The sequence below is a fragment of the Bubalus bubalis genome, chromosome 13 (assembly GCF_019923935.1).
Source record: "Bubalus bubalis isolate 160015118507 breed Murrah chromosome 13, NDDB_SH_1, whole genome shotgun sequence".
Taxonomy (NCBI): Eukaryota; Metazoa; Chordata; class Mammalia; order Artiodactyla; family Bovidae; genus Bubalus; species Bubalus bubalis.
The window spans coordinates 37,638,325-37,660,793 of record NC_059169.1 but is presented as its reverse complement, the minus strand read 5'-3'; the positions used below and the strand labels follow the sequence as shown (position 1 = coordinate 37,660,793).

Genomic DNA, 22,469 nt, shown 5'->3' with positions numbered 1-22,469 from the left:
TTTAGTTGCAGTTTGAGTTATGTTACAGCTTTAGAATAAGTATATCCTCACCCATTAATTCTGGCTCCATATTAGGTAAGTATACTCACAAAGTGTCATCATTTATATCTACAGGAGAATAGTCAGAAGGTGAAAATAACTCTTTAAATATTTGGGACTTATAGAAGAGTAACGTTCTCAAACTTCACACATACTTTTCCCTATTCACAGCAAATGAGCTGGCCAAAGTTTGTTTCCAGCATCTTCCTCGTATTTACCCTTTATTGTCCAAATAGCATCATGCTCCTCAAACCTTCTATATTTTCTATTTAAAACAAGACACTTAATCATATATTCTTTTACTGGACTGATTATTCTAAGGATAAGCTCTTAATTCACTTCAGAGTAACAGGTTTTTTGTTCTTTTTTCATGTATCATATGATATGTCCTTTTTTTTAAGGAAAGTTGGGTATCAGAAAGTGGGTAAAATTTTTCTGGCTGCTTGGTAACATTTAACCGGCTTCACAGATAAACTGGAAAGATAGGGTAGAGGTTGTGAAAAAAGTGTTAGTCGCAGTCATGTCTGATTCTTTCCGACACCAAGGACTGGAGCCCATCAGGCTCCTCTGTCCTTGGAATTCTCCAAGCAAGAATACTGCAGCAGGTAGCCATTTCCTTCTGCAGGGGATCTTCCTGACCCACAGATCAAACCAGGGTCTCCGGCATTGCAGGCAGATTCTTTACTGTCTAAGCCACCTGGGAAGCCCAGAGCTTATTTATAGCTTATTAAAGGACCTAGTTCAGGCCTGAGCCTTCTTCATACCAACCCTTCCCTTCTATCCTAAGATTTTCCATAAATATAAAAAATTCTTTGAATGCAGTAAATTGATTTAATCTTCAGTCATGCCTGTTTTTTCCTGATAATATTGTTAGTACCCCAGATTAAAGATTACCAAGGTAAACTGAAGTTATTTTATGAAAGTCATTAAGACAGGAGATGAAAATAACATTGTTTAGAAAATATTCTGATTGTACAGATTTATGTAAAGACGTTTCTAAAAATGCTAGCTGGTTTCAAGGATCCTAAGAATTCTATTTCTGAACAGTCTGTTTTATAAATGCTTATTCTCAGTGCCTAATCTTGTATCTTCAATTTAAAAACAAACCATCCTATCATATACATTATTTAACATTATATCCATCAAATATGGATTTGAAACTAAAACCATAAATCTAACTTGTTTTAACATCAGTTTTAAAAAACTAATAATACAACAGCATTAGTAACTATCTTTATTCTCAAATTGATAAAAGCATTTAACATATACTTTACAGTATAAACAAATTAAGTGCTATGCATTTTGCTTATAAAGTGACAAAAGTATTTCAAGCATTATATAATTCAATTTGTACAAAAAGTACATTTCCAAATAAAGCTTTGGTTAGTAGAACTGATTACATACTGTCAAATCCATTTCCCAAAGTTTTTCAAAGAAAAAAGCCTTATCCACTAACAGGTATTTCTTGTACAATCCAAGCTTTTTTACTTAAGTTTAGTAAGAGGGAGGAATATATAATAATTGCTTTTAATTTCCATATCTAGATCAGCCTTTTTTCTTCCATTTATATGTGGTCAGAATACCATCACTTTTGAAAGCACAAATTATTTAGAAAATCACTTTTATTCTTAGGAAGGTGATCTATTTGAAAAATAGATTCATAAGACTTGGCTTCCATATCTACCAAGGTGCTTCCTACGTTTCAAGCACTAATGTATGCACTGGGGTAGATCACTTCTGATCTCCCCTAGGAGGGAACTTCTACCAGCGCTAGTGCCCAGAATCAAGGTTTATATAATACCTAAAAACCAAAGAGAGCCCCAAACCTAGTATTTTTACAGTTTCTACAATGTATACATTACCTTATTCATATGAAAGTAGTAAAAATGCTACCTAACTTAAATAATGTAAAATACCAGTGTAACCAAATTAACAACCACAAAACACATTTTTCTATTAAAATTTTCCAGTCCACTGAGCAATAGTTACTCAAAAATGTGATTATGAACTTAAATATATGCTCTTTTAAATTTACTGTTTATGCTGAACTGTACATTGGTGATCCTTTTGTAATTTTTTGAAAATTCTACTTACATAACTATGTAATTTGAAAATGTAAAAATGAGCCATCACTAAAATTCACTGGAGACTAATATTCTTTCATGGAAACAATTTATAAACATTTTTAAGTTCTACCTTTATTTCAATTTGGTTTTTTGAAATACATAAGCTTCTCATTTCAATTATTATATAATGCTTCAAAACTAGTTTAAACAAAGATAAACCCAAGAAGAACTGGTAAAGCATTCCTTACTCTACATATGATGCCCCAAGTGCCACATACATGGTAATGTATCACAGAAAAGAACTGATAATAGTTTAGCAGATTATAGAGCAATCCTAAAACTTTACACAAAGCTAAACATTGCCTCCCTTCTAGTCCACTTATTTTCCTTTAATTTGATCTTGGCTCTATGTATTATCTTTCTGTAATAATCCCTGTGTGACATCAGTTTAAGTGTTCCAATTAACTACATATACCTCTTTAAATAGCTCTGCAACATTTTAGAACATCCAACCAATCTTCTTCATGAGATTCAATATATCCTAAAGTTTTCTCACAAAACGCTCTTTCCTGAGCTATATTAAACACCTTATAACAGGTGTATGTATAACTGAAGACCCTAAAATGTCAAGTTTACATTTTTTAAAAAAATGCATAGAGAATATTTTGGAAAACTTATTAGTACTTACTTATTAGATATTACAATGTATAGGATTTGTTTCCTTCAGACTATAAAATATTTAATCTTTATTACTGGTTATTTCAGATCTGAATCACTTTTTAATTATCTGAGATCTGATTGATATTAGAGAAATAGATTAAGTTTTCTGACCAAAACTGGGCCATGAGTCTTCCAAAATACAACCCTTATATACTCAACGAAGGTATCAAATTTCTGTGCCACAAAATAGAAGAACTGTATCAGACCTACCGGAAATAAACTTTTATTATAATACAGTATGTTAAAATTAAGGTGCTGTTCTTCATGCCCTAGGTCATCTGGCCCTTACCAAGTGGGCATCATGTCTGGAAACCACACTCTGCCAAGATGCTTAGACACTTCCCAGTGAATCTGCTCCAAACTATACTTTTGGTCAGGAATTAATACTTCTTCCATAATGGATAATTGTGACAGGCGGCCACCACACATCTTCACAAACTCAACAAAGGCACTACATGAGACTTCACATTCCCCTAGTCCAATAGCTGACAAATTTTTACAACGTTCTGCAATGCGAATTAACTCTTCATCAAGCGGCCGTAATCCATTAGCACACACTACCAGTTCAACTAGTCTAGGACATGTCATTCCCACACGGCCAAGCACATCTTTGCTTACTGATCTCCCAAAGTAAAGATGGGTGGCAGGTATTTCATACCGAAAGAATGGATCAAATTCCTCTTCATATAAAAAAAAATACATCACCAAGTTCACTTTGGGTGAATGTCTGATGAAAGCATCCCAGCTGCTCTTCTGAATGGTATGGAAGTGAGTCTGTCCCGGATTCTCACTGACTACATCAATGCGCAAATGTTCTAATCGAACATGTTTTTCAGAAGATAAAGCAAGCAGTAATTCATCACTTAACAAGTGGTAATTCAGGGCCAGTTCACGTAAGCCATGACACTGATCAGCCACACACAGGATACCTTGAAAGAAAAAAGACCCAATTATTTATAAAGTTTTGTTCATCATCTGTTCAAAAATATAAGTACATGTCCTACAATAAGATTTCACCACATTTACTATACAACTTATAAAATTTAGGTGCACCAATTGAACCCGCAGAAAGTCATACACACAAATTTATTTGATCACTGAAAAGAGGCTAAAACATTTTCTGACATTCAAAAATCTAATAATGATCCAGCAATCCCACTGCTGGGCATACACACTGAGGAAACCAGAATTGAAAGAGACACATGTACCCCAATGTTCATCGCAGCACTGTTTGTAATAGCCAGGACATGGAAGCAACCTAGATGTCCATCAGCAGATGAATGGATAAGCAAGCAGTGGTACATATACACAATGGAGTATTACTCAGCCATTAAAAAGAATACATTTGAACCAGTACTAATGAGGTGGATGAAACTGGAGCCTATTATACAGAGTGAAGTAAGCCAGAAAGAAAAACACCAATACTGTATACTAACGCATATATATGGAATTTAGAAAGATGGTAACAATAACCCTGTATACGAGACAGCAAAAGAGACACTGATGTATAGAACAGTCTTTTGGACTCTGTGGGAGAGGGAGAGGGTGGGATGATAAGGGAGAATGGCATTGAAATACATATAATACCATATATCAAACGAGTCGCCAGTCCAGGTTTGATGCACGATACTGGATGCTTGGGGCTGGTGCACTGGGACGACCCAGAGGGATGGTATGGGGAGGGAGGAGGGAGGAGGGTTCAGGATGGGGAACACATGTATACCTGTGGCGGATTCATTCCGATATTTGGCAAAACCAATACAATATTGTAAAGTTTAAAAATAAAATTAAAAAAAAATCTAATAATGAAAAAATAAGATAAAATCAGATATAATGACTTACGTTAACAATATGAAATATCTGAGAAAATTTTTTAAAAAGATTTCCATCAAATGAGCAAACAGTTTAACTACTAATACAGGCTTGTCAAATTTGTAAGAAAAAAAAATATTGAGATATCACTAGATGAATGAAAAGAAAATTGCTCAGTTAACATTAATGGAAATATACATTATAATTTTTAAAGCTCTAACATTCTCAGAAAGCTCTTAACCATTCTTTAACTGGTTCCTTATACTTCAGGCGCTATGCTTCAAAACTACTCAAAACCCCGAGCAGGAGCAGGTTTTACCAAAGGTTGGTTTCTGATCTCTGAAGTGGCCTACTGTAAGAACTCTGCCCCAAAGAGACACCCTTTTACTACTTGATAAATGACAAACTCAAGCCCTTTCTTTCCTGTGTTTAGAAACAAGGATAGGAAATAAAACACACAACGTACGATCTACTGTTTATAGTACAAGTATGACATGTCAGGTCCTAGATATGTTATCCTACAAGTACCCCCCAAAAAATCTAGAAAAATCAGTATCTTTTCTATTTTAAAGTCGAGTCAGCTAGCTAAAGATAGCAAAGCTGGAATTCAAACAGACTGGGTGACTCCTAAGTGCATGTGGTCACCTACTGCCCAGAAAGTGACAAGACAGAGGTCACCAGTAAGCCAGAGCTTTTACGAAGCAGTGGGAGGAGAATGTAGGCAGTGGAATCAGTGCAGTGATAAAGTGAATCACGAGTACGAGAGAGTCACCAGAGAGGGAGTAAAAGCCATCTGTGCTTCACTTCTCAGCTGCCAAGCTTCTATTCTCCACAAGGTGTGTATATATACTCTGAAATAAACCCTGATCACCCAAGTTAACGTGAATACATCTCTCTTCTTTGCAATCACATAAAGCTTCATCTAAAAAGAAACACACAGGTAATGGTAAGCAAAATGCAAATGAAAGAAACTTTGAGGTATCCTTAATAACTACTAAAACAGCTGTGACAGGCATGATTCTAAAAGTTGTCCTCAAGATGTCATGCTGTAACCTCTGAAAACTGTTCATGTGGTAACGGTGAGCACTCCCATGAGTATGTAGTGCTATAAATAGCACAGTTAGCTGTAAAATAAGATTAGCCAGGCGATCCCAATCTAATCACATGAGCCCTATAAACAGTCTCCTCTAGATGGCTGCAAAAGAGGAAGTCAGATTCAGAGCTTCTGTGACTGAACAGAGAAACCCAAGCCATGCCTCCAGTTTTCACCTAAAGAACTGAGGTGCTAACAAAGACCTGCTAAATTTGCATTTGTTAAATATGCAGCAAGAGAAAACTAACACACAGTTACAAGTGTTTAAATATTTAACAGAAAACAATGACAAAGATAAAACTGGTACATTATTACAATTCAGTAAGACAAATAACCTAATTACAATGTAAGCAAAGAATCCAGGTAGACACCTCTCCAAGGAAGATGTACAAATAGTCGATAAGCACAGGAAAAGACATCTGAGAATTCAAGAAAATACATATCAAACCACAGCAAGATACCAGTTTACATTCACCAGGATAGCCATCATCAAAGACAGACAATACATGTTGAAGAGGGGTCAAAAAGCTGGAGCCCTCAAACACTGCTAGTAGAAATGCAAAAGGACACAGCTGCTTTGGAAAACAGTCCAGCAGTTTCTCAAATGCCTGCACAGAGTTACGATATGATTCAGCAGTTCCAATCGTTATACACCCAAGAGAAATTAAATGATATGCCCATACAAAAACCTATATATAAATTTGCATAGCAGCATTATTTGTAATAATCAAAAGGTGTAAACAACCCAAATATCCATCAACTGATCAATAGAAAAATATGGTTATTATTCATATAGTGGAATATCATTTGGCAAGAAAAAGAAATGAAATATTATACATGCTACAATATGGATGAACCTTGAAAACGTAAGGCTAAGTGAAAGAAAGCCAGTCATAAAGGACCACATATGATTCCATTTACATGAAATGTCCAGAAGAGGCACATCTACAGAGACAGAAGTAGATCAGGGACTGCCTAGGACTGGCTGGGCTAACGTTTTGGAGGGTGACAGCTAAGCGGGACATGGGACGGTAGTGAAAGTGTTCCAAAACTGACTGAAGTGATGAACGCCCTGTGAACTGTATCATACGTGAATTCCATTTCAATAAAACTATTACACGGGTGGTGGTGCATAAATTCATCCAACTCATTTTGGAAAAAAACACAGCAAGAAACTTAAAAAAAAAATCTAAACTCTTTGACCTAGCTCTTCCACTTCTTTATTTAATTTGACCAAAGGAAGGAATTAACAGAAGTAAAACTACGTGCAAAACAGTTCATTTTTTTTAAATCAAAGGAAATAGTGGAAACAAATATTCAACCATAGAAGAACTATGAGGCAATTGTTGGCCTATCAACAAGAAAGAAAACTAAGTAGCTAAATGTTCATTAGTTCAGCTGGTAATTACTGGGTGTCTTAAATGTTAAGAATTGGTTTTAGGATGATAGAGTCAACAGGAACAAAACATCCTTATCCTAACAGAAAGCCAGCAGATAATTAAACAAGAACACTCTGCTAGTGTTAACAAGGAAATTAGGGAAGAATTTCCAGAACTATCACAGACCTACAGAATTAGAAGAATCAAGCAAAGGCAAAAGGCAAGTAGACAAGGGAAATTAATGGTTATTTCCTGTGCATACACTCAGACATGGACAAAAACACAAGCATTCTAAGAAATGAAGGGAACACAACATGTAATATGTAAATAAGAGAGTATGTCAAAGACTGAAACCCAATAGACAAGGACCAAATCATATGGGACACCTTGTCAGCCTCAGTAAGGAGTTTGGATCTTATGTAAAGCATAGTGAGAAGTTTTGAAGGAAACTGGAGTTAAAAAAAAAAAAAAAATCAAATTTCTATTTTAGAAAGATTACTCTGGTGCTACCGTGGAAATCAAATTAGAAAAGAGCAAGGCTGCAAGTTAGGAAATCAGTTAAGAGGGTACTCACAAGGGCACTCACTGAGCTAGATTAGAGATGAAGGAAAGCAGTGCGTTAATTTCAGCTGCTTAACAGAATACCACAGACTGAGTAGCTTAACAATGAACATTTATTTCTCCCATTTCTGGAAGCTGGAAGTCCAAGATCAAGGAGCCAGAAAGGCTGGGTTCTGCGAGGGCCAGAACTCTTTCTGGCTAATAGATGGCCATGTTCTTGCTGTGTCTTCACATGGCAGAGAGACCAGATATCTTTCCTATTCTTTCTTAGAAAAGCACTAATCCCAAAGAGATTTCTCCAAATAACTCCCAACCCACTTTCAGACACCATCACACTGGGGAGTAGGGTGTCAACATGTGAACTGGGGCAGGAGGTGAGGAGAACAACACAAATTCAGTCCACAGCACAGAGATTTAAAGCCTATTATCAGTGATGGAGTTGCCAGACCTCAGTGACTACAGGGATGTAAAAGTAAGGGTACTAGAATTCAAGAATGTCTATTAGGTCCCTGATAACGAAACAAGCAGTGCCGTTCACTGAGATGGTAAAAAGGGAGATGTAAGAGACTTCAAAAAGGGGAAAGGATGATCATTAGTCTGACATACCATAGAGACAGTCTAGAGACACTGAGTCATCGGCAGTTCAACACATAGCTTTGGAGTTCCAGAAACACTAAAGGAGGAGGCGTTAACATACATACAGAACATAACTGAAGCTGCTGATGAAGATGATACAGCCCGGGGTTTACAGAGTAAAATAACAAAGGGCCCAGTACAAAACACAGGGAGACACCAAAATTTAAGGAAGGAAAAGAGAAACTAGCAAAGGATACAGAGTGGGAACAATCAGAGAGGAAGGAGGAAAATCACGAACTATCATACAGAAGGATGATGCAAGGGGCGGGGAGGCTCACACGGGGGTAGATAAATGTACTTACGGCTGATTCATGCTGTTACACAGCAGAAAGTAACAGCACTATAAAGCAATTATCCTCCAATTAAAATTTTTAAAATAAGTCTTCCAATTAAAAATTTTTAAATAAACAAAAAGAACAGTCACTGGTGTCAAATGGTACTTAGAGGTCCGGCAACAGACAATTGTAAGGACTGTATGAAATGGGAACAATTGTTTGATAAAAACTGAACTGAAAAACTGTTCCGTGAAGAAAGCATATAAAACAGTTCTTTAATTTCAATTTAGAGAAAGTAACCATCTAAATATGCAAAACATGAACAGAAAGAATACACACAAGTATTAAATTTGAAATTAAAACCCTCTACGCTTATATTCTTAAAGAATATTACAGGAAAGCTCTCTCTTTACCAAACAACTAATCCAAATGCCATTCAAGCTTGGTAAGATCAAGCAAGCTTATACTATGAGAATTGATATATATATTTAATAAAAATAAACGAACATGGGATGTACCAGGATAAAGAGAATAATGAACTCAGTTTCACGGAGAAACCAAAGACCCAAAGGCTCTCATACAGTGTGTAAGTACTACAGGTTACATTCAGAGTGCTCTGGAAATAGTAGGTGGGGGTTCTAAACCAGACAGGAGAAAGAAAAAAGTGGAACACATGAACTAAATTTTGAAGGCTGGACTGGAGTTAGCCAGATTAAGAAATGAAAAAAAGAAATTTGTTAAAGGTATTCCTCAAGGTACAGTATACTGACCAAACACATGTACAAAGAACTGTCATTATCTAGGACTCAAATAAAAGCTGCATGTGAGTAAAAAGCAGAGAGAGGTGAAGGTCAGGATACAAAGAACTTTGTATACTATGAAGCTATAGAGCATGGACTATACTCTCTATACAGTGGACAGTAAAATGTGACTAAGATCACAATAAGAAGGAATTGCCAAAGCCCAATCTTCTTAACTTCTAATTATACTTAGGTTATCACCGTCAGTGATAATCTAGAAGTGGCAAAAAAAAGCTAGAAAACACCACAATACACAGACGTCACCATTCCCATCAACCAGACTCTCCATGTGGGAGACAAGGAAGGACAGGAAGTAATATCCGTCCGACAAGGAATCATTTTCTTAGGGGAAGGCCAGGCTTCAGTAACAGCAAGAAGGGGGGGAAGTATTCTGTTAAGAGATCAAAACAGATTTCCCAAATAACACAGCTGAAGGGATGGGAGAGATGTCAGCAGTAGGAGGGCAAGTCAGGACTGAAGCGTGAGACTAACACAAACTGTAGGTTTATAATCATTTTACAATACAAACCATTTGGAATTTAAATGCTCTCAAACTAAATAATGTAATAATGCTTAAGTTATGCAAGAAAAGCTGAAAAGAGCTTTAATAATGCTACTCCTCCATTTGATGGGCTTTCAGCTCCAAAACTCAACTTTGGAAAAGGTTATCTTGCAAAATGTGAGGTAATGACTTCAGCACAACTCTTCTCTATGTCATGAAACGAAAAGCATTTGTGAGATTGCTATGACTCAAAACTACCCTGTTAGCTCAACCACGATTTGAGAAAAGTCTACTTCACCAAAATGGCCATCTCAGGCCGACCTCATACCGTCCCTTCCTTTTATTTTTTTAATTTATATATTTTCTGGCACAGGTTGGACACGACTGCCAAAGGAGATTAGAAAAGTTGAAAGTAAGTGTCTAGGTTAGGAATGCTACAGAATTTACGCTACTGTTTACATTAAAAATATTATGCAATACAGAGGAAATAAATCCTATGAACCCACCTTCAAGGTCAGTAATTATGAATGCTCCTTAATTTGATAAACACAATACATTTTACTAAAATATCTGGCAAAACAGCACCGCACCTGCTGGAGAGACATGAGGGCAGCTGCTCATTTTGAGCAGCCTGAGCGTATCACTGTTGTTGGCCACGAGGACTTTGAGCGACGGGTCGTCTACTGGCGTGTCGTCTATCTTCAGCGAGGACAAGGATTTGGAGTTTACAAACACAACCGTCAGTGCAGAGATAAAGTGAGACTGAAAAACAAAAACAATGAAAACACCACTTCAGTTTTTACAAACAGAGACTTGAAGGGTCTTCATATAATACATATCTAGTTCATCTGAACCCTGATGATGCATTTGTAACTGTTCTGGGGTAGCAGCAGCCCTCCCTCTGTTGAGGGAATATGGTAGGAATATGGTAGAGAGGGGTGACCTGTCATCTTTGTAAAGGGCCTTTTTATCTGGGGAAAAAAAGATTTCAAGCCTCAGGACAGGGGTCTCTGAGTCACAACAGTCACTGGTCAGTAAGCAGAGGAACTGTGGAACCCTGAATGAGAAAGCCTCTCAGACACTTCACATCACCTTCTCTGGAAACCCTGCTCCAGTGTATTTAACACCGAACTGCATTCTTTTTTGGTGACAGTAATGACCATTAAAATAGTAACAGCTATTAGCATAATCATCAAAAATTAAAGTCAATGAACTTAAGACGCTATATAAGACTTATTTAGAATATGGAAGCTCATATAAAACTTGATTCTAAAATAATAAAAATCATAACTAAGTAAAAATTCCAAATTTAAAATTCCTTTAAATATGTTAAATTATACTGTCAATGTACCAATTAATAATCTATACTTTATTATAAAATATTCTATATAATAATTATAATATCCTGTTGGACACAGAATCTGACCTAAAGGAACCATTGTAGGGAAACCAGAATTAAAGCACAAAGTATGGGACTCTGAATCAGAGCTAATAAGCCATATCCAATGGACTCACTACACCAGAGAAAGAGATAAGGGCAGGCTAGTAGCCAAGAAAGTACAAGAAACATTATCTTTTTGGTCACATTTCCTAAATTACTTTTTCCTATTGTGGTTAAATAACTATTTAAATTTTGATTAAGTAACTGTTCAACAACTTAAATGTTAATGTCTTTCTCCTAACTGGATTTCCATATCAAATTCAACTGTATCTTCTACGATCACACAACATTAGTATATGCATGACTCCATCTCTGCCTTCCTTTTTCCCACTTCCCTCAGAGTTAGCTCTGGTCAAATACGCTTCTTTCATGATCTCTTCAGTTCTCTCAGGATTTCCAAGATGTATCAACAGCCTATTTCAACCTTCTACAAAAGCCATTAACAGGAAAAGAATGAAAAGAGCATAAGTATCCTATGCTTACTGAATGAGGAAGCAAGCAGTCCAGACGCACCCCCAGTTCCCCAAACCAAAATGACAGGAAAGTACAATATTAGTACTATATATGCATAGTGACCATCCTGAGTAATGAGAAAAAAGGAAATTATATCCAACATTCCTTATAGCATGGTATAGCCTATATATACCGTATGTTTATAGCTTTCTAACTACAGTATGTAATAGAAAAACCAATTCAGATGATTTCATTTCCCACATGAAGCTTAAACAAGGCACTACTATACCATGTAACTCGGTGCCTCTTAAGAGTGAGGGCCCTGAATCATCATAATCAGAACCACCTGGACTGCTCTTAAGAAAAACAAATTTGGGACTAGGAATATCCAAAGTTTAGAAGTTTCAAAGATGATTGGTATGCATATTCAGTTTGAGAACCACATGACTGAACTCATGTCCTCAGAATCTGAAAATGTTGACACAAGCAGACTCTTGCCCATTTCCCTTATTTTACATGAGGAAATAATTTATCTCAAATGTACCTTATTGAGACTTTGAAATCAACCTGTGATACACCTGTTACTGACCGTTTATTGAACAACCTGGGTTATAATATGCATTCAAGCTAGTAACACAAACATAACTCAGATAACGCAGGAATCGGTTCCGAATCACCACAACAAAGCAACTATTACAATAAAGCAAGTCACACAAGTTTTGTTTACCACTTCATATAAAAGTACTGTTTACACTATGCTATAGTCTATTAAGTGTAAATAGCATTACATTTAAAAAACAATGTATATTCTTTAATTAAAAAATACTTTATTGCTACAATATGCTATCACCTAAGTCTTCAGCAAGTTGTAATCTTTTTGCAATAGCAATGTCAAAGATCACTGATCATAGATTACCATAACAAATATAATAATAATGAAAAAGTCTGAAATACTTCAAGAATTACCCAAATGGCACACAGAGACATGAAGTGAGAAAATGCTGTTGGAAAAATGACATCAATAGACTTGTTTGACACAGGGTTGCCACAAATCTTCAATTTGTAAAAAACACATTATCTGTGTAGTGCTGCAATAAAAAGAGGTGTATGTCTTCCTGAATCATCCTAGTAAATTCAACGATCAGGTGTTTAAAGAGATGTCTATATTTTAGCTTGTGGTGTACTCTGATAAAACCTTATGATTTACTGCTGGATACTAACCTACAGAATATGAGCTGACATACACAGGGACTTCATTAGTTGTCTTTCTGAAAATGCACACTTATTTTTCTATTTTAAGAGAATAAGTATTAGAGAAAGAGACTATTTCTAATTACATGCAGGAGCAAGTTAGAACATATATGTGAATATAAAATTATGAATATAAATTTCACCAAAAAAAGTTTTAAATAAAATCTGTAAATTAATCCTAACTACTAATATTAACTGTGCTCAAGAAGCAATCTTTACACAATGAACAAAAGATTTTCTAAGTGAGCTCCATCTGCTCTTAATACTGGCACTACTTTTCTTTCATTATAATCTCACCAATCTGCTCTGAAAGTCCAAAAAAGAGCATCTATTGATATATGTCTCTTTTCTTCTAACATGCTTATATCTCAGTTTTACTTAGTCTATTTCAGTATTTCATATAGAATCCTCTGCAAATTCAATCACTTTTTAACATTACCCAAAAAGCACAAAGTGATTCAAAAACAGGAAAAAAAAATCATTTAAGATTTAACATTATAAATAGTAACTGGTTTTTCAATATACACGCAGCACTTTTCTTATATTCCCACTATAAATGCAAGAAATGGGTAGAGTTTCCCTGGATTTCTCAGTAAAAACTAATTAAAAAAAAAAAAAAAAAACAGGAGATACCTTTGGTAAATCCATAAAGCTTGGCCGAGCAGTTGAAATAAGTCCAAGTGTTTTTAAAGAGCAGTTCACAAGTTGTGATAATATATCACAAGCTGCTTCAGCTGATTCTTTGCTGCTGTCCACCTGAGAAAAGAAACATCCTTTACACATGAATATGGTCACATTTCTCTGTGTACATTTTAACTTTACAAAAGCAAGAAATACAGTTATTAGTTTACTGCATTATAATTTAAAGAATTAATATTTATCCTTTCAATCATCTACCCTCACATACAATGTCAGCCTTTTCTGAATCCCCCTGAAAAATTATAAGGGCAACTGTCAAGACTTAACTTTGACCGTGATAAGATACTTACTTAATATTAAAAGCACTTAGCTATTAAGTTGATTTATTCCAAATGGACTGTAAAACCTAGTGTAAACATAAATTTATAATCTTTGGAAAATAATCATATATTTGGTAGTGGATCATATCATACATGTAAATACAGTGCCAACGGTACAAATGCTTTAAACCAAACTGAATGAGTATTTACTCAAGAGATTCAGGTAAATCACAACCTGGGATTCATCATTAATGTTATTAATTGAAACATGAATGTGAAGTAAAATAAGGGTCTCCAACTAGTCAAACATGAAAAGCTGAACCAAACAAGAAGTGCCCATACACTGCGGCCATATACTCTTCTGCACAGACCTTTCCTGGAGGGGAAGGGAAACATGACCAAAAAGTTCCTTAATGACAGAAGGAGCTCTTCTTTCAAAAAAGGAAGTTGTCCCCCAGGCTATAAAGCACCTTAAACAGTGTAGTTAAAAGTAACATCATTTCTTTAATTTCCAGATTGATGTACCTTACCTTAACCCAAAAATATTCTGAAGATCCTGCTGTAAAACTGATGCACCGATTTACATTACAGTTTCAGAGCTATTTTTATTCTTTGGCTAAGTTTCTTTATACCAGTGGTTCTTTTGAGAACTGCTGTGGTCCTGAACCAATAGCAACAACATCATCAGGGAACCTGTTAGAAATGCACACTCTCATGCCCAATCCAGACCACATGAATCAGAAACGGGGATGGGGGTGGGGAGGAACCCAGCAATCCTTGTCTTAAGAAGTACTCCGGGCATTTCTGATGCACATAAAGTTTGAGAACCATGATTTTACATTAATAACTCTGACTACAAGATTCTTTGGCCTACAGTCAGTGATGAATTAAACACAAATATTATCAGGAGAGCTCAGAAGGATCTTGGGGTGTGTTTTTGGAAATCAGAAATTTCCTCAGAAAAATAAACAATCCCTAAAAAAAAAATGCTTAAACTTATAGGAGAAATGATTTTGTGATGGTTATACAAGTTGGATACAGTTGAGCTGTGCCACAGGGTAACACTGAAACAGCCAATCCACTGGATGGAATTGGTCTTTAGACCTAGGAGATTAATGTATTATACTCATCTTGTTATAGGATTTACCGTAAGAACACTTTTAGACAACTCAAAGATGACTGAAACCAAGGAGAAGGCTCTTCAGGTTTCCTCATGGGCAGGCAAGAAAGGGACAACACATGAGGAGTTCCTGGATTTTTGTTTGTTCTATCTCCCACCATTCCCCCAGCCTTGCCCTCAGCTAGGGTTGAGACATAACATCCAAGTCATCCAGTTAAGCATTAGATATCCCAAATAATGCAAGGAGGAGGAAATGGCAACCCACTCCAGTATCCTTGCCTGGAAAATCCCATGGACAGAGGAGCCTGGTAGGCTACCATCCGTGGGGTCACAGTCAGACCCGACTGAGTGACTTTACTTACTTACTTAAATAATGCAAGGGATATTTGCACTGACAGTTAGCCACAGATTACCTGAAATCCATTAGGCATCTCTTATTTTTACTCGCTAAACCTAGCAATCCTTCACTCTGTGGCCTAAGTGTCTTTGGGTAGTTTTCTGGAAAGACAGCCATAAGACACCCACCGATTCCCAACATCAGGCCTCTCCTCCTCCTGTGACACACATGAGAGAACACACACACAATCTCCAGCTGAAACAGAACGACAGTCTCGGGAGCAGACAAGACTTTAGTTTTGGCAAGGATCTCTGGCTTAAGAATCACTGCAGTATCTGGGTTTAACTTGACCTGTTTTAACATCAGCTGCATATGGCAAATCAGGTATTCATGTGTTACTCAACAGTAATTACAGGATGTGTTAAGGATTTAGTGAACGTATCCGTATTTCATTATTCATCCCCAGAACAAAACATGACAAGCCTGCTCACACACCCCTGTGATTCTTTAGACCTCTCTGAACCTCTCAAAAAGCAACCTCACTTCATTTATCTCTTTACTGCCTGACTTCCAGTATGAACCTGCTGGCAAAGAAAAGAAACAGTTCTCTTTGGCATCTTTCATGTACCTTTTTCTATTTCTCTCTAAAATATATTCATCTAAACTTTTTATATAGAGTTTCTATATCTCCTTTCTCTTTAAGGAACTCCATATCACAAAGCCATCAATAAACAAAACTCAGACTTTATTTTATTAAAATGAAGCTTTAATAAAAACCTCTACATCTAATATATATTTCTTTTGGCTCAAATTTGTTTATAATAATTCTATGTGACAGTTTCAGTATATGATTTATCTTTATTTAATGGTTGCTTCTGCTTTCAAGAAATTATGAAAATAACTTACATTATTAAGATTTACAATAAAATGGAATAATTTAGCTCAATAGTTATTTGTGACAGCCTCTAAAGTACACAGTTACTCTAAATCTTTAAGCACGTTCCCCAGAAAGGCAATAGTTTAAAAACAAGGGAAAATATATCAGTTTAGGACACAAAAGCCACTGCATGCGTACATACTAAGTCGCTTCAGTCATGTCCGACTCTGATAAACCATGGACTAGAGCCCTCCAGGCTCCTCTGTCCATGGGATTCTCCAGGCAAGAATACTGGAGTGTGTTGCCATGCCCTCCTCCAGGGGATCTTCCCAACCCAGGGATCGAACCTGCATCTGTCTCCTGCATTGGCAGGTGGGTTCTTTACCACTAGCACCACCTGGGAAGCCCCCACAAAAGCCACTAAATACACTTTATTTTTAAAAAGAAGGATTTAAAGTATTACCTTGAAGCTGACGTATTGTAGATGATTTGAATGTCTTTTAATAATCTGTTTGATCAGCTCTGGATGTGTAGCTTTCAAATAAGACGTAGCTGGCTGATTCAGTTCAAATTCAAAACATCTCCACAAGTCAGGCATGTGAAATACCTGGTTCCAGTTGCGGCAAACTTGTGAAGCATGAGCCCGGTCAAGAAGAGGCAAATACTTAAATACTTGGAGAACAATGTCCTGAAGGAGATTACCCCAATCACAAGTCTGAGAATGCTCACTTGCAGTCCGCAGTCTCTTGGATTTCTCGGCAATACTTTCTTCTGATGAATCATGGCCACTATCTCTTCCTCCTCCTCGTTTCATCCTATTCAGAAAAAAATTCATCATTCTTTTTTTATACTTAACTTTTCAATAGACACAAATCCAAAATTCATTCTTCTGTCGCTGAGATATGCGTAACATGTGCCTATAAATACAAACATAAACATGCAGGAGAACTGGACCAGGCATTTAAGGAGAAGAACGTCAAAGCAAAATATAATTTAAAAAACACCAGTAGAGACCAACTGTTATTTCACAACCTTACATCTTTGGCAGGTGCTTTTAAGCATGTGTATTTGCACTGTACTATGTGGGGAAGAAGTTTATCATAGCTTTGAAACCAAACCATGCATTTATATTTTCAAAGTTGTAGTCAGCTATTAAGAAATACAAAAGAGAACCTACAGGGACATTTCCTCAAGATTTCTTAAAAGTCATCTAAGGATACCTACTATATCTGAGTTTCTGAATTCATGGCAGCCAGAGCCACAGGAACGTTCAGAAAGGATCTGAACAAAGTCGTTGACAGATCTTTTCACAGTGAGTACCTGTCGTGTGTGTTACTGCCAGACCCAGACTTCACCTAAAACGAGCAAACTCATTTCTACTGTGCAAATTTGCTCTGGAATGTGGCTGCTTCTTCCAACACTTCACTAGCTGTTGCAATGTTTTATCCAAGTTGCATTTCTGAATGACAACTGAGTGTTTATTCTATGTATTGGTACTGCCCTCATTCCACTTGGATCTGGTGGTGGTGTACAACAGGAGTGGAATTTCCAGGCAAGAATACTGGAGTGGGTTGCCATTTCCTTCTCCAGGGGATCTTTCCAACCCAGGGATTGAACCGGGGTCTCCCGCATTGCAGGCGGATTCTTTACCATCTGAGCCACCAGGGAATGGCGTAAAATAGTAGTGTGAGTAAGGAGACTGGGTTCTGGAATCGAGCTCCCTGGCTCTCCCTCTCATTGCTCATGTGGCTATTAACAAATTACTTGACTTTCCTGGGCTTCAATTTGTAAAATGGGGATAACAGAAACACACTGGCATCTTGTGAGGAATTAAACAGTACTAGGGCTTTTGAACGGAGAAGGCAATGGCAGCCCACTCCAGTACTCTTGCCTGGAAAATCCCATGGATGGAGGAACCTGGTGGGCTACAGTCCATGGGGTCGCTAAGAATCGGACATGACTGAGCAACTTCACTTTCACTTTTCACTCTCATGCATCAGAGAAGGAAATGGCAACCCTCTCCAGTGTTCTTGCCTTGAGAATCCCAGGGACGGGGGAGCTTGGTGGGCTGCCGTCTATGGGGTCGCACAGAGTCGGACATGACTGAAGCGACTTAGTAGCAGCAGCAGCAGCAGGGCTTTTGAAAGGAGACATCGATGGCTGCTGAACTCAGGTATAGGAAAGTAGTCTTGTATTAAAAACATTAAAGTAGAAACAGAGGTTCCAGCCAGAAGGCAAACAATGATCCTAAATTTATTTTAATATGAAGTGTATATGAGAATGTGTGAGAACACAAGCTCATGTATGAGAAAAACACATTAGAAATAGATTAGCACATTAATATAGTAACTGTAATAGTGGGACTGTATAATATTATATTCATAATTGGGGCTTAACAACTGTGGTGGGATTACATAATGAATTTTTTTTGCCAATATGCTTTGTTAAACTTTACACATGCCTGTTAATGTCAATGAATTACACTGCAATCAGATAAAAGGTCTTGTTTTATCTGGAAATTTTACTACTGAAGGCTCTACCTAAATGAGGGCAACTGCAGTCCACTAACTGGTACCTCTATTTAGTTCAGAGCCTGCGATTCTTTTGTCTCTAGAGAGCAGTTTCTGGCAGGTACAGTTTGGATTTAGAGTCACAGCTTTTTCACACAGGATGGCTTGTAGCTCCAGCTCCCTTCTCCTGGCACATCAGCACGTCAGAATTCTGATTCCTGTGTGGGACACACATACGCGCGCATGGCTCTCAACCAAATACATCTCTGCAGGCTCTTTCTTTCCAGTAGCTAGCTAAAACTCTGGAGGAGGACTGGGCGCAGAGGGCCCTGGCTCTCATGCCGTTAAGACCAGTCCAGGAGGTCTTAGGACATGTGCAATAAACTGCCTATTCCCATTACTCCTACTTCCAACTATACATTAAGTGAAGTAAATGATGTATATTCTCCTGTGCAGAGGAAGAGAAAGGGAAAACAAAGAAGGAGAGGTGACAGCAAGAGGCTAGTTTTATGGAAGACTAAACCTTACATGTGGAACGAAGAATACGTTTTTCAATATGTTTAGAGAAGAGATGTATAATCTATAATATCATCTTTAGTATTAAAACAAAAAATACTCTCCTAGGAATAATGTCTCACTAAAGGTTGAGATAACACTGTCATTATGACCCATTTTTCTGCTTTAACTTATCCTGAAGGCGTACTTTAATTTTAGCATATAAAATTTGGGTCAAAGAACAAAGAGTTTGCTACCCAGGGTTTATAATTTCTCTTCTGACTACCTAAAACTACTCAGCATTTTGAGATACTGAGATTCAAAAAAGAATGAAGTTATTTTTATAATTTCTACCGCTCACTACAGAATGTTGATCTTCTACTCCTGGAGAAAAGTCTTCTAAAACCAGAACTATTCAATTTGAAGATGGAATATTCATACGGATACATAAACAAAAATAAAACGACAACCTTATTTACACAATTATCTTTGCTAATACACTGCTGATTCTAACAACAAATACTTTCTTTTGTCTATTGCATCCTTGTTTTAAATAAAAGTATATTTCAATATTTTTCCAAATGGAGTACAAAACAAAAGCTGACATATTAAAAAGAGGGCTTCCCTAGTGGCTCAGTGGTTAAAAAAAAAAAAAATCCACCTGCCACTGCAGGAGATGTGGGTTCAATCCTTGGTCAGGAAGATACCCTGGCAAAGGAGATGGCAACCCACTCCAGTATTCTTGCCTGGGAAATCCCATGGACAGAGACTGCAGTTCACTGGGTCACAAAGAGCAGGACATGACTTAGCAATTAAACAACAGTCTCTAGCTAAACTAGTCTTTAAACTGTCATATTTGACTACCATAGTATGTCAGAATTACAGTATATAAAGCAACAACAAAAATTTAAGGCCAAATGCTAATACAAATATTTCTGTATTACCCTCATTTACGTGTAAAAACACCAGATCATAGTGGGCAGCTAAGAAAAAATTTTAATGTCAAATCTTTTCCAAGACAATTCATGCAAAAATTTGCACTGCCTTCAAAAGTATTTTATTAAATCTATTTACACATGAAGCTGTGCTATAAAGACAGTTAAACAACTTAAAGCATCTAACAGTCCGCAAAGAATTTACGTCACTGGTTGACTTCTTACTTTTAGTCCAAGAGAAAACCCCTCTCACACTAGAATTTGAGTGCAGAGAAGATGGATGATCAACCTCTCCTAGATTTAGGAGAGCACCCAAACTAGGCCGCTTCATGACTCTGGCAGTTCACTTCAAAATGCGACTTTTCCAGGCCCCCCAAAATCGATGCAACTTGGGCCACTAAAAGCATTCGGTGAGACTGATACTCCTGTGGAGCATCAAAAAAACAAAGGAATGACGAAAGACTCCATCCTGATCGAGCAGCACAGAGAATTATGGTATTAACTCTTCACATTTCCATACGCTCTGAAAGGAGCAGTCACTTTGCTCATCAGATGAAGAGCCTAACAGAACACTTGGCTATGTGCCCTTCATTGTTTTTTTAGTACACTGCGATCATAGTAATTTTAAAAGCTCATTTGTATTTAGCTCTAAAAAGCCTATTTGCCATCACATTTCCTTTCCATTTATGCTCTGCTTTTGACTAATACCAAAAAATGACATGCATTCTTCGGCTGGAATACAAAGACTGAAAGGGTGCAGACAGTCTGACGCTCAGAACTAGATGGTATTAGAGTGGGGTGGTGAAAATTGGTTCACCGATCATTTGTAGATACTGGGAGTTGGTGGCATTTTTATAAAGATTTCAGGAGAAGAAAAAAAGATTCTGAAAGATCTGAGAGATATTGGACATGTTCAGCAACGAAATAACTGCTTATCTCTAAGCACAGCGATGCAGGCCAATCACCTAATAGGCTTTTTCCTGATCCCTGTCTGCAATTCCACCTAAAAGAGCTCCTCTCGCTCAAAGCAGGGGCAAAAGCTGCTCATCGCAAGTTGACCAACTTTTCCACTTGGCTACGCGCATCCGAGGTTTCCCCTCCTCCGGCGCCACCTCCTCGAATTGGCTTTCCCAGACTTGTCTCCCGCGCCCTACGCAGGGCGGTCTGTTTTGACATCTTAATGTCCCTCATTTCTCAAAGCCAGGCCGAGCGCGAGCTCTAGGGCGTCGGTCACCAGGCCCCGTCGAGAGTCACAAAGCCGGGCGCCAGGTGCGGCGAGCCCCGGGCGCGGCTGCGGCGGCGTCGCGCGGAGGCTGCCGCCGGGCGCTGCGCGCGCACCACGCCTTGTTGACATGTTTGAAGCAGGTTCGCGGGGCAACGCCCCCAAACAGGCTCCAGGCGCCCCGTCCCGCCCGCGCACTCTCGGGTCCCCGTGTCCTCCCCTCGGTCCCCGTGTCCTCCCCTCCGCCCCCGGCCCGCCCACCTCCGCGACCCTACCCGGTTCCCGCCGCCGCCGCAAGGCTCCGGCCCCGGCCCTCCGCCGTTACCTGCTGCCGAGGGCGGCTTCCCCCACGCTCCACCCCGGACTCCGGGGGCGGCTGGTCCCGCGGCTCTCACATGAGGCCCCGCGGGCCCCGCGCCTCGCGCTCCCGCCGCCGCGGCCCCCCGCGCTCCGCCCGCATCCGAAGCGCTGGTCGCCTGGGGGACGCCAACGCGGCTCCACCTTTGCGGCTCTGGCTGCCCGGAGAGAAGCCGCCCTCCTCAGTCTCGCGCCGTCCGTGTCCTTCTCCTGGGTCCCTTCGTCGCCGGGAGAAGAACGGCTGCAGGGAGCTGCAGCCACCGCGTAGGTTCTCGGCGCCGCGGCCCAGAGACAGAAACCAAAATGGCGCCCGGGCTCGCGGCCGCGCGCTTCCCCCGGCGGCGCGTCCCCGCCTAGGGGGGGCGGGCGCGTGTCCGCCGCAGCGAGTTCCAGGAGGATGAGCCAGAGAACTCGAAGGGGCCGCACCCACGCGGGAGCGCGCTCTGTCCCGCACGGCTAGGGGCCTCGTACCCTGGTTCCCCGGGGAGTGTCGGCAGCCTTCCTCCCCGAAACGTGACTGCGGCTTTTAGGGTTTTGTTTCTTTTTTCGTCTTGAAGCCGAACGTGAGAGGGCTGGAGCCAGCTAGATGCCTAAGAGTCTGCGGTGGAAAGTGGAAAGTTTAGAGAGGC

At 38.8% G+C, this 22,469-nt stretch overlaps 1 protein-coding gene across 3 annotated transcripts; it reads right to left on the bottom strand.

Annotated features, from left to right (window-relative positions):
- Positions 1–1,260: 1,260 nt before the first annotated feature.
- Positions 1,261–22,469, bottom strand: FBXL3 (F-box and leucine rich repeat protein 3). 3 transcript variants are annotated; one of them, XM_006054104.4, is made up of 5 exons: positions 22,312–22,469; positions 16,785–17,136; positions 13,662–13,784; positions 10,474–10,645; positions 1,261–3,754 (listed from the first exon to the last, which is right to left on the bottom strand). In XM_006054104.4, exons 2-5 carry the CDS (start codon positions 17,133–17,135, stop codon positions 3,111–3,113), a joined length of 1,290 nt encoding a protein of 429 aa, XP_006054166.1. In that variant the 5' UTR covers position 17,136; positions 22,312–22,469; the 3' UTR covers positions 1,261–3,110. The 3 variants fall into 3 exon arrangements, with proteins under 3 accessions (XP_006054166.1, XP_006054167.1, XP_025118524.1); XM_006054105.4 differs by lacking the exon at positions 22,312–22,469 and adding an exon at positions 21,809–22,190; XM_025262739.3 differs by lacking the exon at positions 22,312–22,469 and adding an exon at positions 21,985–22,115.

Coding starts and splice junctions, on each gene's coding strand:
- FBXL3 (XM_006054104.4), bottom strand. CDS start 17,135: ATGAAACGAGGAGGAGGAAGAGATAGTGGCCATGATTCATCAGAAGAA. Junction 10,646..13,661: donor GCTTTATGGATTTACCAAAG/GTATCTCCTGTT, acceptor TTTGTTTTTCAG/TCTCACTTTATCTCTGCACT. Junction 3,755..10,473: donor CCCTCATGTCTCTCCAGCAG/GTGCGGTGCTGT, acceptor TTTTCTTTCAAG/GTATCCTGTGTGTGGCTGAT.